General features: G+C 48.5%; 1 protein-coding gene across 5 annotated transcripts in view; it reads left to right on the forward strand.

The window, feature by feature from the left end:
• Positions 1-18,724, forward strand: part of FANCA (FA complementation group A) — a 57,966-nt gene that overhangs the window by 26,054 nt on the left and 13,188 nt on the right. For all 5 annotated transcript variants that reach the window (XR_006775440.2, XR_006775441.2, XM_045772812.2 and 2 more), the window contains exons 21-29: positions 7,943-8,019; positions 9,952-10,065; positions 11,215-11,351; positions 11,811-11,881; positions 12,276-12,372; positions 12,449-12,636; positions 14,099-14,195; positions 15,490-15,666; positions 16,873-16,946. Coding sequence is in view for 3 of the 5 variants with exons in the window: in XM_045772812.2 (XP_045628768.1) it covers positions 7,943-8,019; positions 9,952-10,065; positions 11,215-11,351; positions 11,811-11,881; positions 12,276-12,372; positions 12,449-12,636; positions 14,099-14,195; positions 15,490-15,666; positions 16,873-16,946 (1,032 nt within the window). In the remaining 2 variants the exon portion in view is untranslated. The remainder of the gene's footprint in view (positions 1-7,942; positions 8,020-9,951; positions 10,066-11,214; positions 11,352-11,810; positions 11,882-12,275; positions 12,373-12,448; positions 12,637-14,098; positions 14,196-15,489; positions 15,667-16,872; positions 16,947-18,724) is intronic.

Raw genomic sequence — 18,724 nt, forward strand, 5'->3', positions numbered from 1 at the left:
TTTCTGATTGCTGAGTAATATTCCATTGTATATATGGACCACAACTTCTTAATCCAGTCATCTGTTGAAGGGAGAAATGTGTTTTATTTATAAAATATTGGCTCAAAATTTGTTAAGATTTTATTTTATTTATTATTTTTTTAAAGATTTTCTTTATTTATTTGACAGAGGACACAAGCAGGGAGAGCAGCAGGCAGAGGGAGAGGGAGAGGGAGAAGCAGTCTCCCTACTGAGCAGGGAGCCTGACGGGGGACTCAGTCCCAGAACCTGGGATCATGACCTGAGTCGAAGACAGATGCTTAACTGACTGAGCCACCCACACACCCCTCAAAATTGGTTAAGATTTTAAAAAATTTTCTTCAATTCTGAATATCACCACTGACTGTCATTTTTTGATGAACTTTTAGGGCTTTCATTCTGGGAATTTAAAAGTCATGTTATTGGTCCATAATCATTGTGAAAGGAGAATTTAAGCAAAGAAGGAAAAGAACAGGGAGACTTAGAAGCCTCGCCCCACAAGAGATTGGGGTAGACCAGGACTCCGGGAGGACATGGAGTCTCGGGCCCCCAGCTTGCATGTGACTGGCTTCCCAGGGTTGTCCTGTCTGTAAATCCTGCTTCCTAGTGGGGCTCTTACAGCATAATGATACCCGTAAGAAGGTCGAAAAGAGAAAGAGCCTAGAAAGTAAAAGTAAATGTTTTCATCTTAAAATAAGACCATTCTTTGGGATCTTTATGTTTGTTTATTTTTTTATATAAAATATTCCATGGGGCACCTGGGTGGCTCAGTCGTTAAGCATCCTGGGATCGAGCCCCGCATCGGGCTCCCTGCTCTGCTGGGAAGCCTGCTTCTTCCTCTCCCACTCCTGCTGCTTGTGTTTCCTCTCTTGCTGGCTGTCTCTCTGTCAAATAAATAAATAAAATCTTTAAAAAATAAATAAATAAAATATTCTAAAAGTACAGAGACCAATGTAATAAAAAGCACCCATATGCCTCACTCACATTAATGCTTTGCTGCCTTTCCTTTTTTTTGTTTTTGCTCAAAATAAAACAGTACTGGTATTGTGGAAACCCTTCTCAGGGCATCTGGGTGGCTCAGTCCATGAAGCGTCTGCGTTCAGCTCAAGCCATGAGGTCAGGGTCCTGGGATCGAGCCCCACATCGGGCTCCGTGCTTGGTGGGGAGTCTGCTTCTCCCTCTTCCCACCCCCTGCTCGTGCTCTCTCATTATCTCTCTTCTCTCTCTCTCTCTCAAAAAAACAAAACAAAACAAAAAACCCTTCTCAGTCCAGCTCCCTGACCCACTTTCCTTTTTCCCTTTCTAAGGAAACCATTATCGTGAAGTTGATGTATAATCTTTTTTCTATTTTTGTTTCACTTTTTATCATCTTTTTAGTTGGGGGAGGGGCCAAGGGAGAAGGACATAGGCTCAATCTCACAACCCTGGGATCATGACCTGAGCTGAAATCAAGAGTCAGATGCCTAACCGACTGAGCCTCCCAGGCGCCCCTCTTTTTTCTGTTTACTTCTTTCATTGCACATGTTTGCTGCTACAAAGTGGGTATGTGTCCACGCACACACATCGCACTGTGACCTTCTGCAGCTGGCCTTTTCACTTGCCCTGATGGCCGTGTGCTCTGGGTCACTTGTTTCACCACGGCACCGAATTCTGTTCTCTGGCTGCAGCTGCTGTGCTGCATGACCCCAAGGCCCCGTGGCCTACAGAATAACCACCTTGATTAGTTTGCCCATCCCCTGTAACAGAACTCTTAGGTGAGCTCCAGTGTCGTGTTATGGTCGTGCTTCAGTGGACCTCCTTGGATGTATCTCTGTGAAATCTCAGAATTTTTCGTGGAATAATTTTAGAGATTGTGGGTAGTTGACTTTGTTATGATAACTTTTTCCTTCTGTGAACATAGTATATCTATTTAACCCTTTCAATTGTAGATTTTTCTATCTTGTAAATTTTTCGTTCAGTATACTACTAGGTACTTAGATTTTGTTGCTGTGAAAAGCATATTACTTTTTTTTTTGGTTATTGCTGAGGTGGGGGTGGTCCCCTATCCAGTAACCCTGCTGCACTTACTTGTAGTAGCTGGTTGGTGGGTTTTCTTTGTAGATAATCACATTGTCTGTAAGAGTTAACAGTTTGTCTTTTCCTTTCTGATCTTTATAGCTCTTCATTTTTGTCTTACTGCGTTCTGTAGGCTTTTTATGATAATATTAAATCGTAGGAATTAGACGCTGTCTTGATCCTGACTCAAATAGGAATGCTTCTAAAGTTTTACTAATATTTACATTTGCTGTTGTCTCCTTATATTTTCATATCGTTTCTACGATAGTAAGAAAGTTCCCTCTGTGAATTTGCTAAGGACTTTTAGCATGAATTAATGCTTTTGTTGCATCTAAGATGGTTTTGCTGTTCTGTAATCTGTTATAGGACAGATTACATTGATTTTTCCACTGTCCTTGCATTCCTGGATCATTCCCTTCTTGGTAATGATTTTTTATTATACAGGCTGTTGAATTTGAGTTAGTGATACTTTATTTAGGGTTTTTGCATCTTTGTCTCGTACTCTTTTACTTATCTTGGCTGCTTTGACATCAAGACTGTAGTACGTCATGGAATGAATTGGGCGGCCTTCCCTCTTTCCTGTCTCCTAAAACAGTCCGTGTAACGCAGCTATTCTGTGTCCCTTTAGGTTTGGTAAAACTTGGCTATAAAATCATCTGTTCCTGGTATCTATTTTGGAGGTAGGCTCTTGACAACTGATTCAGTTTCTTGAATGTTTATATTTTTAGGTTTTTTATTTCTCCTTGAGTTAGTTGTATATTTCTAGGAAACCATCTATTTCATCTAAATTTTCAAATTTACTGACATAGCATTGTTTATCGTGTGTGTATGTTTATAAATGGGCTGCACGCCCAATATGGGGCTTGAACTCACAACCCTGAGATCAAGATACGAGGTGGGATCAAGAGTTGGATGTCTGAGCAATCCAGGCACCTTTTTTTTTTTTTTTTTTTTTGTAATTCCTGCTAGTGTCAGTTTTGCCCTTTCTTTGTGATTCTCTCTTGTTAAAGATTTGTCTGTTATATTAATTTTATTGCATAACTGCTTTTTGGTAAACCTGCTGATTTATTTTTTATCTTCTGTTTCATTGCTTTTAGATTTTAGTTTTTATTTAGTTTCATTTTCTTTGTATTTTCTTGAATTTACTCTTTTTATAGGTTCTTAAGCTGGTTGTTTAACTCAGTTTTTATAATCTTTCTTGTGTATATCTTAATATAATTTACCTCTAAGTGTTACTTTAGTGCCTTCCAAAGGTTTCAATATATAGTTCTGAGACTGTCATTCAGCTCTAAATGTTTTATTACTTGTGTTACGATTTTCTTACAATTTTTAGTTAGTTGTAAATGAATTAAAAAATTTTCCAAACATATAGGTATTTGTCCCTGAGCTTTTATTGTTGATTTCTAATTTAATTATATTATTTTCAAAGAACATGATTAGCTTTTTATGGATTTTTTTCAAGTTGAGCCTTTCCCGTAGACTACGTACACATTGGGCATTTGTAAACATTCCTGCACACTCTTTAATTTGGATGGTGTGGGGTCTGCTTGTTCCATTTTACTTGTTCTCGAGTTTCCTGTATCCTGACCAGTTTTCTGTCACTTTATTATGGATGTTGTTGTGGTTTTGTCATTTTCTCCTTGTAATTCTGTGAAATTTATGTTTATGTATTTTGAAGCCTATTTTATCAGTTGCATACAAGTTTATGATGGTTACAGCCTTCAAAATATAGCCTTCTTGCTGGATATTTTTTCATTCATTATTATGTAATGTCTTTATTAGGCTTTATTTATTTATTAGGCTGTTAATACCAGCTTTTTTTCTTTTTGATGTTTGCATGGTATGGCTTCCTCATTCATTAACATTTATTTGTAGGCTTTAAAAAATTGTCTTTGGGGGCGCCTGGGTGGCTGAGTCAGTGAAGTGTCTGTCTTCGGCTCAGGTGGTGATCTCAGGGTCCTGGGATCGAGTCCCATGTCAGGCTCCCTGCTCAACGGGGAGTCTGTCTCCCCACCCCTGCTTGTACTCCCCCCTCCCCCCTCACTTGTGCTCTCTCTCGCACGCTCTCTTTCTCTCTCTCTCAAATAAATAAAATCTTTTAAAAAATTGTTTTTGTCAAAGCCAAATAAAAATGTAGATTAAAGTGTCAGTTCTGTAACGTTTATTAGGAGAAACAGCCATTCCCCCACGCCCCCCCTGCCATTTGTTTTTCTCCAGAGGCAAGCATTTTCAACTCTTAACTGATTTTTGTTATCTCTATATTTCTTTTTCCCCTTCCTTTCCCTTCTCTTCCCTTCCCTTCTTTCCCTTCCTTCCCTTCCTTTCCTTTCTTCTTCTTCAGCCCTCACATTTGGTAGGTAGTTTGGTGGGGTATAGAAATATGGGTTGGAGGATTTCGAGCTGTACTACAAAGCTGTGATCACAAAGACAGCATGGTACTGGCACAAAAACAGACACACAGACCAATGGAACAGAATAGAGAGCCCAGAAATGGACCCTCGGCTCTTTGGGCAACTAATCTTTGATAAAGCAGGAAAAAACATCCGGTGGGAAAAAGACAGTCTCTTCAATAAATGGTGCTGGGAAAATTGGACAGCTACATGCAAAAGAATGAAACTTGACCACTATCTCACACCATACACAAAAATAAACTCCAAATGGATGAAAGACCTCAATGTGAGACAGGAATCTATCAAAATTCTAGAGGAGAACATAGGCAACAACCTCTACGACATCGGCCAAAGCAACCTTTTTCATGACACATCCCCAAAGGCAAGAGAAACAAAAGATAAAATGAATTTATGGGACTTCATCAAGATTAAAAGTTTCTGCACAGCCAAGGAAACAGTCAGAAAAACTAAGAGGCAGCCCACGGAATGGGAGAATATATTTGCAAATGACACTACAGATAAAGGACTGGTATCCAAGATCTACAAAGAACTTCTCAAACTCAATACACGAGAAACAAATAAACAAATCAAAAAATGGGCAGAAGATATGAACAGACACTTTTCCAATGAAGACATACAAATGGCTAACAGACACATGAAAAAATGTTCAAAATCATTAGCCATCAAGGAAATTCAAATCAAAACCACACTGAGATACCACCTTACGCCAGTTAGAATGGCAAAAATAGACAAGGCAAGAAACAACAATTGTTGGAGAGGATGTGGAGAAAGGGGATCCCTCCTACATTGCTGGTGGGAATGCAAGTTGGTACAGCCACTCTGGAAAACAGTGTGGAGGTCCCTTAAAAAGTTAAAAATTGAGCTACCCTATGATCCAGCCATTGCACTACTGGGTATTTACCCCAAAGATACAGACGTAGTGAAGAGAAGGGCCATATGCACCCCAATGTTCATAGCAGCAATGTCCACAATAGCTAAATCGTGGAAGGAGCCGAGATGCCCTTCAACAGATGACTGGATTAAGAAGTTGTGGTCCATATATACAATGGAATATTACTCAGCTATCAGAAAGAACGAGTTCTCAACATTTGCTACAACATGGACAGCACTGGAGGAGATAATGCTAAGTGAAATAAGTCAAGCAGAGAAAGACAACTATCATATGATTTCTCTCATCTATGGAACATAAGAACTAGGATGATCGGTAGGGGAAGAAAGGGATAAAGAAAGGGGGGGTAATCAGAAGGGGGAATGAAACATGAGAGACTATGGACTATGAGAAACAAACTGAGGGCCTCAGAGGGGAGGGGGGTGGGGGAATGGGATAGACCGGTGATGGGTAGTAAGGAGGGCACGTATTGCATGGTGCACTGGGTGTTATACACAACTAATGAATCATCGAGCCTTACATCGGAAACCGGGGATGTACTGTATGGTGACTAACATAATATAATAAAAAATCATTAAAAAAAAAAGAAATATGGGTTGGAGATACTTTTCCTCAATTTCTTAAAGTATTGCTCCATTGATGTCTAGCTTCTAGTGTTGATGTTGAGATGTTATATTTCTGATTCTTTGCATGTGACCTGTGTTTTTCTCTCTGGAGACTTGCAGTGTCTCTTTTTTGTTGTTGCCTGTGTTCTGTAATTTTATAGCTGTGTATTTTGGTGTGGATCTAATTTCATTTCTTTTTTTTTTAAAATTTTTTTTTTATTTATTATTTATTCAACAGAGATAGAGACAGCCAGCGAGAGAGGGAACACAAGCAGGGGGAGTGGGAGAGGAAGAAGCAGGCTCCTAGCAGAGGAGCCTGATGTGGGGCTCGATCCCATAACGCCAGGATCATGCCCTGAGCCGAAGGCAGACGCTTAACCACTGTGCCACCCAGGCGCCCCCTAATTTCATTTCTTGTTTGGGCAGAAGGTGGGCCTTTTTTTTTTTTTTTAAAGATTTTGTTTATTTATTTGGCAGAGATAGAGACAACCAGCGAGAGAGGGAACACAAGCAGGGGGAGTGGGAGAGGAAGAAGCAGGCTCCTAGCAGAGGAGCCTGATGTGGGGCTCGATCCCAGAACGCTGGGATCACGCCCTGAGCTGGAGGCAGACGCTTAACCGCTGTGCCACCCAGGCGCCCCAGAAGGTGGGCCTTTTAATCTGGAAATTCATGTCCTTCAGTACTAAGAAATTTTCTCAGATACTTTAGCAGCTTTTGTTATGAAAAATTTAAGACAGAAAATAGCATAGTACTTACGTCATGCTAACATGCCCCTGTCCCCCACTACTATGGACTATTTGGAAGCAAACCCCAGGCCCAGATGGTGTCAGTAGCTTGTTTCCTGCAGGTCCCCTTTCCTGTGGGGACCTGCTTGCCAGACATCGGATGGCCAGGATTGTCTTCTGACCTGTTCTCTGTCACGTTTTTGCATATCTGGTTTTTTGGGTGTTATTTGCTCTCCTTTCAGGGGGATTTCTTGCAGTTTACCTGCCCGACCCTTCTGTCACTGTCTGAGAATAAGTGGTGTTTGAAATGTTCTTTTCTGTGGATTTCTCCATCTCCTCAGATTTGCTCTTTCTTTTTCTTTGCGTTGTTTTCTAACCCTGAGGCTCACAGCTTTCCAGGCCCCGGGCACTTGGTGTGCTCCTCAGCTGTGGGCCGTCCTCTGCATCCTGCTCTGGGGCCCACCCACCTCCCTCCTTTCCCTGGCTCATCGTCTGGGTTTGCAGCACCATGGGGCAGGTGCCCTCCTGCCTCACTGCTCATTTTGAGACTGTGTCCTGTAGGTCACGCCGCTGCACGTGTCCCATACCTGGGCTGTCACTCGGTGGCTCCTGCTCCTCTGAACATCTTTATCACGGGACTTTGTTCGATAATTCTGTGTATTTTTAATGTCATTAATTGGGTGTTTTTCTCAGTATTACTCATTAAAAGCAATATAGGTTCATTTATGGGGCGCCTGGGTGGCGCAGTCATTATGCGTCTGCCTTTGGCTCAGGGCGTGATCCCGGCGTTCTGGGATTGAATCCCACATCAGGCTCCTCCACTGGGAGCCTGCTTCTTCCTCTCCCACTCCCCCTGCTTGTGTTCCCTCTCTCGCTGCCTGTCTCTCTCTCTCTGTCAAATAAATAAAATCTTTTAAAAAATAAAAGCAGTATAGGTTCATTTAAAAAATTTGGAAATTACCCAGACTTAATGAGAGAAGTAAAACTCATTTATAATCTCACTGTCCTGAGACAACCACGTTGGCAACTATGTGTGTGTGTGTATGACAAACCATGAAATAGGAAGGACCGTTTGATTCATGTGATGGTTTCTTTTTCTTAGAAAACAGGGTCACGCTATAAGGTACGGATAATAGATTATATCGTGTACGTCTGTTTTATGATAGTTTTTGGAATTGTGAGCTTGAGAGCTAATTTGAGTCATAGTTGACTTGGTTTTCATGTTTGCTCCTGATCCAGGGCAGATAAAATTCCCCCGTCTCTGTATTCCACCTACCGCCAAGCCTGCTCCACTGCCGAGGAGAAGAAGCCAGAAAGTAAGGCTAATGGGTCTGTGTGTCCCTGAGATGGGCACCTTTCTGCTTCCCTGGTCACGAGGTGTGCAAGCGACCACGCAGCCAGTGCTGGTCTGGCTCAGTCAGGATGGACCCACCCTACCGTCAGGTCCCAGGGTGCCAGCCCAGAGGCTCCGGAAGGTTACCTGATAGGCTTCTGCTCGCCTGTCCTGATTTGGGCAAGGTGTCAAACGAGGCCGCCAGGCTTGAGGCCTGTAATGTTGATTCTGAAGTGGGGGCGTCATGGGGGTTCCTCTTGTTGGGATGGTTGAGGTCTTCTCTAGTGGGTTGGGGATCGCCCAGCTCCTGGGGCTCAGTGTTGCAGACCTAGGTCCCATCTGCAACAGTGCGCGTGAGACAGCGGTGCTTGGAGCCGCTGGGCAGCCTTGCTGGCGTGTTCCTGCCTATCCCGTTGTCTCTGCTAACAGGGCGGTGGTGGGAGGCCCGTCAGGAGGGCCTGGTTCCTCAGCACTGTCGCGTGGTTTAAATCCACTGACCTTTGCAGGGCCACCTAGGCTGCATGAAGCTGTGTTTCCTAGTTCCGTCTCCCAAAACCCTTCCTTTTACTTGCTTGGATGATTTCTCAGAGCCACAGCGACTGAGAAAACTTGAGTGGGCGAAGCATGAAGGTCCCGGGTCTCACACTCGTTTGTACCGGTATTGAAGCAGCTGCGGTACCAGGGAGGCTTGTAGGGCTGTGTCCAGCATGTGGGAGGCATGCTGCTCGCTACCCAGCCCCCTGGCCCTGCCTGGGACCTCGAGAATGTTTTCTGTACTTCATCTGGCAAGGCTTATAAAAGAAGCCATAGGGTTTTTAGTTTCATCATGGTGTCTACACTGTGAGACTCACTCCGTGTGTCCATTGTGTTCTCCCGTGACTCCAGAACGTGAACTTATTTTGCTTTTAAAACATGTAGTGTGCCTTCCTTTTCTTTTTTTTTTTTTTTAAGATTTTATTTATTAATTTGAGAGAGAGCACGGGAGCATGAGCAGGGTGAGGGGCAGAGGAAGAGGGAGAAGCAGGCTCCCTGCTGAGCAGGGAGCCCGATGTGGGGCTCAATCCCGGGATCCTCGGATCTTGGCGCTTAACCAGCTGAGCCACCCAGGCCCTTGTGCCTTCTTTTTTATAATGAAAATTTTATGTTTGGGCACCTGGCTGGCTCAGTCAGCGGAGCATGTGAAACTTGATCTCAGGATTGTGAGTTCAGACCCCAAGTTGGGTATAGAGCTTAACATGAAAAGAGTGGGGAAAAAAGAAAGAAAGAAAGGGGGAAAAATTGTGTTTTTTAAGAGAGAGCGAGCATGTGTGCGAGCAGCGGGGAGGGGCGGAGGGAGAGAGAGAATCTTACGCAGGCTCCACACCCAGCGTGGAGCCCGACACGAGGCTTGATCTCACTACCCTGATAATCTTACCTGAGCTGAAATCAGAAGTTGGACGCTTAACCAACTGAGCCACCCAGCCGTCCCAAGAAACATTTTTCTTTTACAAATATGTGATCAGAGCTAATCTTTTTTCATAAATCCGTGAAATGTATGTTGAGAACCAGTAATCATCTCATGTATACTAATTCTTAGCTTTTTTCTTTACATCTTTTTTTTTTTTTAACATCCTATTACAAAAAACAGTATGACAATGTTACTTAAATCTTGAGAAGTGGAATAAATTGTCACCCATCCAGAATCCTGTGTCCCCACCCAGACCCCCTTACTGTGCTTCTGGTCCTTTTACCTTACGTGCGTGCTTGTCACCTCTGTGGCATGTTGTGCACAGACCCATGTGTTTCCTTCAACATTTATAAACAAGTTTCTGATACCACGATTAGTGCCCAGCAGTGCAGCACCTTGTCTGGCGCCTCTGTCTGCCCTTCTCACAGAGGAGCCACGTCCAGTGGTGTGTGTCCTGTCCTCTCCCAGGTGCAGCCCCAGGAGTGAAGGGGGACGCCGGCTGTGCGGAAGAACCGCTGGGACCGCTCGCAGCTGCGCTCAGAGAGCTCAGAGCCGCCATGACAGACCCCTCCCAGTATGACGGTGAGGACCTGGCTGTGGGCAGCACTGTCTGCAGTGGGTGTCCGTGGGCCCAGCGGGCATCCAGCCGTGGCCAGAGCTCAGTTAAGCCTGAGTGCAGTGCCGGCAGGTGCTGGCCGGAAGACGGGTCTGTCGTGCAGGCTGTCACAGACCCTTAGCAGAGATGACTCCTCTGCTTTTGGACATCCCAGCAGGACAGGTGATAGAGGGGGAGAAAACTGGCCTTACTAGGCTGTGGGTTCTCTTTCTCAACTGGTGGACTAGCGGTGACACTAGGCACTAGGCCTCTGCTTCTGTGCGACTAGTTCCTGTAAAATGGTGAGTCACGAATGATAGTGTGATAACGTGAATGGTTCACGCCGGTCCGTAAAATAAAATACCAGCTTCTTGTACTGAAGAGATTTTTGTTGGGAAAAATGCAGAATCTAAAATAATTAAACCCTATTTTTACCCAATAACTGTAATAGATTTTTATATATTATAAATCCATTGTATTCAAACCAGGACAGAATGTTCTCTGAGAGCTTCCCAGAGGAACTCTTAATAATGCAGCTCAGTTTCCCTGCTTGAGGGGGTGCACAGGGTCACAGGGGGTGTGGCCTCTCAGTTGCACTCCTGTGAATTGGGCGTGTGGGGACGTCGAGGTGGAACCCGGACAGGTCAGGTCAGCCTGGTCTCTAGCAGCAGACTTGCCGTTTCCACCTGGCCCGGTCGGCCGTTTGTTTCCTGGCCTCTGGCGCCCTGAGGCTGGCGGTGGGACATGGAGCCTCGGGCAGATGTGACAGTGTGGGGGGCAGCTGGCCCGTGACTTCAGACGGAGATGGACATACAAAGTGGAGGTCTGTGATGGTGAAGGAATGCATCGACCCCTCTGATAATCCAGGGAACGGCAGTGGGTGGCTCCTGGCCCCGTTCTGCCCCGTCTCGTGCCAGTCCGCTGTCTCAGCAGCGCCACCTGCCGCGTGGGCGAAGCGATCTGAACCGCCGGCTGGTGGATGCGCGGCCCCCGCCTCAGTGGGAGGTGTTGCTCCCGGAACGGGGGCTGTGCTGCTGTCTAGAGCCTGCTTCTCCTGCAGAGCCAGCCCCGGGGTGCAGTCGGGGGTGGGCACCAGCGGCTCTCCTGCTCGTCTGACCGCATTTCTCCATTTGTAGTTGTCTCCGCTCAGATGGCAGTCGTCTCTGAGAGGCTCAGCTCCGCCTTGGGCCCGGGCGAGGAGGACTGCGGCTCTGAGGTGTCGCAAGTCCAGCTCGATATCCTGGCTCCAGGACTGGAGCCGCAGGAACAGGAGGTGAGTGCAGGAGGCCTACAGTATGCTGTCGAGCGGGGCTGGATTGTGTGAACAGTGCTGATGCAGCGGCCTCCTCCCCGGGAGACAGGACACCCAGGAGCTGGGCGTGCTCGGCCCGGGATCAGCCAGCCCCGGCCTCCTCGCGTACAAACTCTTTTTAAATCTCTAAAGAACGTGCAGCAGATGCTGTTCGTGGCCCCGAAGCCGAAAACTGTTTCTCTCTGGGCCTGTGTAGACGAGGTGCGCTGGTCCTGTTCTCTGTCGTGACATTGCCTGGCTGGGACTGTGGGACCCCTGGCCCGCGGTCTTTCAGGATTTGGGAATGGGGTTCGGCTGCCGGTCAGCGTGATAGCTTCCGCTGCAGACGCGTGCCTGCTTTGCAACGTCAGAGGTGTAAACAGGCTGACGGACGTTGCTCTCCGGGACTCTGTGCCCTCAGTGACCAGCTCTCTCTGTTAGGTTGCGGACCTCCTGTTGACGTCTTTTTGTCAGAACCTGATCGCTGCCTCCAGCTTCACCCCACCAGACAGGTAGAGGCTGGTGATTTTCACGGGGTGGTGTGGAGCTGTGTGCGGGGCGGCCTGGCTGCTCTGAGCAGGCCTCCCGCGTGGAGTGGAGCTTCTCCCCATCTTCATGACGAGGACGAGGAGCATGGCTGTGCATTCCTAGTCCAGCTCTGACCCTGGCTCCTGGGTCCTGCCTGCTGTACTGGTTGGGGTCCCAGGTGGGGTGGAGGGGCCGTGCTGACTTTGTCAGGTGGAGACACGGCAGAGGGTAAGCATCACCACAGGAGACCCCACTGTTTGGGGAAAGCCTGGTTCGTTCTTAGGCCTCTTGTGTGTGAGTGCTCTTGCGGCAGAGCATGTGGGAGGGCTGTGCAGGGCCAGGACTGGCCGGACTGCTGGTCTCGGTGGCTCTCTGCAGGCAGGGCCCCTGGGCAGCTCACTTCGTGACGACCATGTGTGGACGCAGGGCCCTCCCTGTCTTGCTCACCCGGCTCTGCCAGCTGCTCCGTCACCAGGTAGGCCTGCCGGCTCCCTCCACCTGGGAAGTGGGCTCTGCCCTCCTTCCTGGTGAAACACCGTCTCCCATTTCAGGGCCCGAGCCTGAGTGCCTCCCACGTGCTGGGCTTGGCTGCCTTGGTCGTCCACCTGGGCGAGTCCAGGTCTGTGCTCCCGGCGGTGCATGTGAGCTCTCCCGCCCCTGCCAGGAGCCTCCCCATTCCAGAGTTCTTCAGCAGCCTCCTGACATTTGGAACCGCAGAGACCTTGCTCTTCTGCCTGAAGTGAGCTGCTCCTCCCGCCCCTCCCCTGTGCCTCTCCACTCTCAAAGTAACACATTCTCATCAGATAAAATTGATGCGCTCCATAGATAATCACTCTTTAACTCTCGGAATATGTCTTTCCAGAGTCTTATATTGTGTGTATTTGTGTGTGTGTCTATTTCTTTGTTTACGAAAATGAGATCCTACAACCTTAAAAATTGCCTTTTAAGACATTAGCGATAGACCGACATCCTCCCATGTTGTTAAGCCATCTTTGGGCTGTGGCGAGCATTACTGGGTTTTGTCTTGGGGGCACCTGGCATCCGGTTGGACCCGTCCCTCTGGCTGGGTTGCTGGGCTTCCCTGTGGCGAGTAGCTTTTTCTGTGGGTGAGTTCCTGCACATGGAGTTGCCCAGTCCAAAGAAACTCATCTGAAAGGGTTTTGAGACCCATCGTTCTGGAAGTTTGTGCTGGCATACCCCCCATGGTTCCCTTGTACACCGCTGTGGGCCAGACCCATTTTAGGACCTAGGGGGTGGAACCACACCCCTGCCCTTCTGTGTGGGGGCACCTGGCAAGTTGATAGTGTGGTGCTTGTGGGTGGTAGGTTCTGGGGAGAGGGGGGCCGGTGAGGGCGGGGTCCTGGAGTCTAGACTTAGGATGAATGGACAGAGGGCCAGGGAAGAAGCCAGGTGGCTCCAGTGAGAGTTTGCTGGGACTGGGATTGCGGTTCATGGACAGAACTCGCGAAAAGCATAAGGAATTAGAGAGGGGAGAGACATGGACCAGAATGTCTGCCTTAGGCCACGGTGCCCTCCACAGTGGGAGGCAGAGCCGTCCAGCCTCTTAGGGGCTGTTGGCAACACCGAGAGTCCCCACTGGCAGTCAGTCCTGAAGGTACCCCGGTCCCCCTTCCTTCCTAGGCACCTTCCTGACTTTCCCTGGGCCCTGGGGTTGGTCTCTTCTCATTGGGCTCTTCCTCCTGACACTTGACAACCCAACACAGGTGGGCAGAGACTCCCCCTCAGGCTCAGTTTAAAATTGGGTATGCTTCTGTCTGGTTCTGCAGACTTCTCTTAGGAAGGAACAGTGAAGGATTTGCTAACACCTGGGTGAGTGGAAACCTTTTAGATGACACATCAGTAGCACTTCAGCCACATCTGACTTGATCGCTTCTTTCCTGGCCGTGACTCTTTACATGCGGTGAAAGCAACCCCGTCCTTGCACAGTCTGACCGTTGCTGTGTTTTCTGGGTCTGTGCCTTCAGCATGGACAGAGCTCAGACCCACGGGTGTGACATGGGGGTCAGTTCCCGAGGGCTCAGGGGAGCTGGCCTGGCCCAGGGCTGAGGCCAAGACTAGCCCTCGGGACATCTGGTTTAGAATGCAGTCAGCTCACTTTTGTGAAATGCAGACTTACTTGTATTCCATCCCTTAGTCTGCGTGCACGCTATCTCTACATTAGGTCTGTTTTCTGTTTTCAGGGTCTGTACGGCGGCGATTTCTTACTCTCTGTGTAAGCCGTCTTCCCTGTCGCAGGGTCTTTTGTACAGCTCCTTATCTCCAGCCCTCGTGAAAAAGGTAGGTCTGTCCGTTTCCTTTTCTCCACTCTGAATCTCCAGTTTCATGCAGGTTTCTCGCCGAGGTCCAGCTCTCGGCTCTCTCCCTGCCCCCATCTCTGCACTGCGGAGCTGTTGTGTATCAGACTGTTTCCGGGGAGCTGCCTCAACTGTCTGCTTGGGCCGAGCACTGCCTTTTTTCCTTTCTCAGACTTAAGATGAACGGGGGGGGGGGGGGGTGTGTAAACTGACAAAGACTACAAATGTCCCTCCTTTTAAAAAAAAAAAAATAGGTACTGATTTTTGTAAAGTAGATATATTAAAGGATAAATGTTCATGAAAAGTATTTTTCTATTTAAAAAAGAATTCTGATTTTCTAAAAAGAAGTCCCTCATCTCTTGAATGCTTGTTGTATTTATTACAAGACTAGAGAAGTTTAAAGATTTTATTTTTTTGGGGGGGGGCACAACTCGGGGGAGGGGCGGGGGAGAGAGAGAATCTCAGACTCCACACTGAGCAGGGGGCCTGACACGGGCTTGATCTCATGATCCTGAGATCATGACCTGAGTCGAAATCAAGAGTCGTGTGCTTAACTGACTGAGCCACCCAGGCACCCCAAGACCAGAGAAATTTAAAGATGTATGTCAGAAACCTTCAGTGGCGAGAGTGAGCTTGAGATTACAGTGGAAACCAGCACGCCCTCCGTTCTGGGCTCCACATTAGAATCCGCTGAGAAGCTCTGGCCCTGCCCACAGGTTAAGTTGGGTCGGGACACACTGGCGCTCCTGTCGTCGGTGTTGAGGAACTTAGTCCCAGGTGCCCACATTTCGAAGCATGCAACAGAGATCAGGACAGGTGGCCCCGACAAGGAAGCTCCTGGTCCCACCTTACCAGATTCTGAGGGGTGTGCCAGTACCCTCCCCTGCTCCCCGCAAGCAGCCTGGGGCTCAGTAAACAGGGAAAAGTCTAATCTCCTAATGGCAAACATAAGCGGATTCACGACAGTCTCGTGCGTCTCTTGGTGGAAACAGCAGTGCCAGCTCCAGGCCGAGAAGACCGCCGTCCACTGCTGGGGGACTGCATCCGCACCGCCATGTGGAGGACAATTTACAACCAGCAATTCTGCCTCCAGGTGTTGAGTCCCAGGAGACAGATGTGCGCAAAGATTTACAGACAGGGCTGGTCACTGTCGTCTGTAACTGAACACAGGGTGCCCAGAGTGCCGCACAAGGGGTTCGCCAGGCCGCTGTGGCTGTCCACAGGGTCTCCCAGCCACCTGCCATGCGGCACACAGCCAGTTTATTGTCTCTCTTCAGTTTCAGTTCATTATGTGCAGACTGTTCTCAGAAGCCCGAGAACACCCCTCTCAGGAGGACGCAGCCGGCCTTCCCTGGAGCCTTCTGTGCCTGCCATCCACAGACTGGCAGCGAGCCGCCCTCTGTCTGTGGAAACAGAGAACCTTCCAGGAACTGTTGAAGGAGAAAGAATTTCATGTAGGTCTCACCGCCCCTCTTCCTGCTTCTCACCTCGTCCTAACGCACAGGGTTCTGCGGGTAGATGGGTTTCCTGAGGACATGGTGGGCAGCCAGGTGATGCTGGGGCAGCACAGAAGTGGATTTGTTTGAAATCGGTGTCGTTGTACAGTCCCACGTACTTGTAAGAAATAAGATGGAAAGATCATTTCTACTCTGCCCAGTTTCCCCCAGTGCTAACATCTTGCGGAAGATTTTAAGGGTGAATAAAAATGTATTTTGAACATACCTGCCAGGCTCCAGTTTGGGTTGGACTTCTCAGCACAGTCGCGGGGAGCTTTGGTCTGCTCTGGCCAACTGCCTATGTTACTGGTCTGCAACCTTTCATGACTTTTCATTTATTTCTTGGATACCTGTCGGCTTATTTTGGCCTTCAGAGAAAAAGTTCTCAGTTGTTTTATTATATATTCCGTTCTTTTATTGATTGTATCCGTGATGCCAGAGCAGGTGGGACCGTGTTTGTTCAGCGTAAGTGGCGCTATAGGGAACACTTGCTGCCCACACGCAGCTAGCGGCCACCGTCCCTCTGGCTTTGGGTGATCATGGACTCTTGGTTTCACGTGCGTGTGTCCATATTGCCTGGCGTGGGTCTTCACACAGAGGGAGCACGCTGCACACGTGTTTCTGGGATGTGCTTTATTACACACAGTGCGAGGTTTTGAGATTAGTCCATGTTGATGAGTGGAACTGTTCCAAGAATTTTAAAATAAGAAACATGCCACCATGAGTATTTGAAGCATGTTATTACATCAAGTTTATTCTTGGGTTACTTTGCCCAACTCAGGTGAACTAGAAAATGATTTCTTTCCTGGTGGTGTCATGCAGTAACCTGAGCGGTTTGCAGACGCCACAGGCTGACTGCTCACAACCAGGCAGCGTGTTGGAGAATTCAGTTCAAGAGAACCGGTTTGAACAGTTTACGTGAGCTTCACGTTGAGTTAACAAGCAGTATCTGAGTTCTTCGTCAGGGCTTGGCGGCGGAACCTCAGTCTGACAGCAAGAGGTGGCAGGAGGAGAGAGACCAGCGTAGGCACAGCTGCCTTCCAGTGAGGCTCCCGGCTGTGACAGCGGACCTCGCGGAACCGTGACAGCACACTGTCACCAAGCCGACCTGTGGTTTCTGCATCCCGTCCGCGCTAGGGTGTTCATGTGGTCCTTTTCTCTCAGTTAACTTACAGAGACTGGTTACAGCTGGAACTAGAAATCCGACCTGAGCTTGATTCTCTTTCAGATACGGAAAGGTAAGCGTTGAAAGGGATCTGCCTTGGGGCACCTGGGTGGCTCAGTCAGTCAAGCATCGGACTCTAGATTTTGGCTCAGGTCATGATCTCAGGGTCCTGGGACGCAGGCGTGTCGGGCTCCGTGCTCAGTGGGGAGTCTGCTTCTCCCTCTGCCCCTTCTCCCCCAGCACACCGTGTGCGTGCACGCGCACTCTCTCTCGAATAAATCTTTTAAGAGGGGGGATCTGCCTTTCACAAATGCTGTAAGGTTTTCTGCATTGTCTTTAAGTCTTCTCATTGTATTCTCGATGTTCAGTTTAACATATAACTTACGAGCACAGTTTCATTCATTCATTCCTTAATTCAAGAAACATTTGAGTTCCTCCTGTTTGCCAGGCACTTCTAGAATGTTCTTGAAAGTGGGGGTGCATTGTGCTGAGACAAGCCTGCCCTTATGGCACCTTTGTGCAGACAGGGGCACAAGGCAGCGCGCTCTTGCCAAGCAGCTGCACACACGTGTACACCTGAGTGGGCCTGGGGACAAACAGGTAGACAGCTAAAATGGATCAGGACCCCGACAGGGCTGTGAGAACGGGTCCCAGGGTGGCGATGGCAGGGGCGGCAAATGTGCTTCCCCTAGGTGGGAGAGAGCAGGGTAGGCTAAGTGTGGTGAGAGGCTGCAGTGGAGTCCTGACCGTCTGGGGTCCTGCTGAAGGAGCCTGAGAGGGTTCTCAGCTGGTGCGGCCAGCCTGCTGCTGTCTTGCGCGGGAAGAAGACAGTGGCAAGCAGAGGACTGGCAAGTGCTGGCTGCAGGCAGTGCTAACCCTGAGCTGATGGCATGAGGGGCAGGTAATTCAAGGTCTGAGTTCCTGTGCGTCCCAGGGCCAACTGTTCAGACCATAGGGAGGTGAGATGTGCTGTCCTGGGCGTGAGAGTGGGGTGCTGCCAAGCCCCTGGGTGTGGGGGTGCGGAGGTCAGGGAGGAAAATGTGCTGTAGATACAATGGAGCTGGTGGGGCCCCGGGGGCAGCCGAGGGCAGGGGTCAGTGTGAACCGCCCTGAGCCACTGTCCCTGTGTGTTCAGAGGCCTATCTCACGTGCATGGGATGCTGTCTTGTGGTGTCAGGTTATAGAAGGGGCTGGTAGAGATAAAGTCAGAACCGTGGAAAGAATACTTGCTTTCCCAATACGATGGAGGTTTGCGTGCTCCTCAGGTCTGTGCCACCTGTGAGTGCTTTTTGTGTGGGTTTGTGTGTCCTGGGGTCTCCCCTCCCTTCCCTCCTCGTCCTCTATTTCCATTAGGAAAAGAAGGAATTCATTTTCTAGTGTGAGGATCTGCGATAAGCATTTCTTACCCCCAGGTCACTGTATGTTGAAGTTGTGCTTAGACCTTTTATTTTTTAATTCTTCAAGTAACAGATACATTCGTACAAGTTTCAGATGGTGTGGGTAGAGCACCAGCCCTTTCCCATTCGTGGGTATATGGCAATGTCTTACTTGGTTTGGCTCTTTCTGCAGAAACAGACTAGTGTCAGTGCTTCTCCGGCTGAGGCGCTCACTTAGTACATCCTGGGGCGCCTGGGGGGCGCAGTCCTTAAGCTTCTGCCTTCGGCTCAGGGCCTGATCCCAGGGTCCTGGAATCCAGCCCCGCGTCGGGCTCCCTGCACCGCTGGGAGCCTGCTTCTCCCTCTCCCACTCCCCCTGCTTGTGTTCCCTCTCTTGCTGGCTGTCTCTCTCTCTAATAAATAAATAAAATCTTTAAAGAAAAAAAAAAAAGGAGGCACTTATAGTACATCCTCA

This window comes from Ursus americanus, chromosome 21 (assembly GCF_024610735.1).
Source record: "Ursus americanus isolate L20-20 chromosome 21, mUrsAme1.1.p, whole genome shotgun sequence".
NCBI classification, from domain to species: Eukaryota; Metazoa; Chordata; class Mammalia; order Carnivora; family Ursidae; genus Ursus; species Ursus americanus.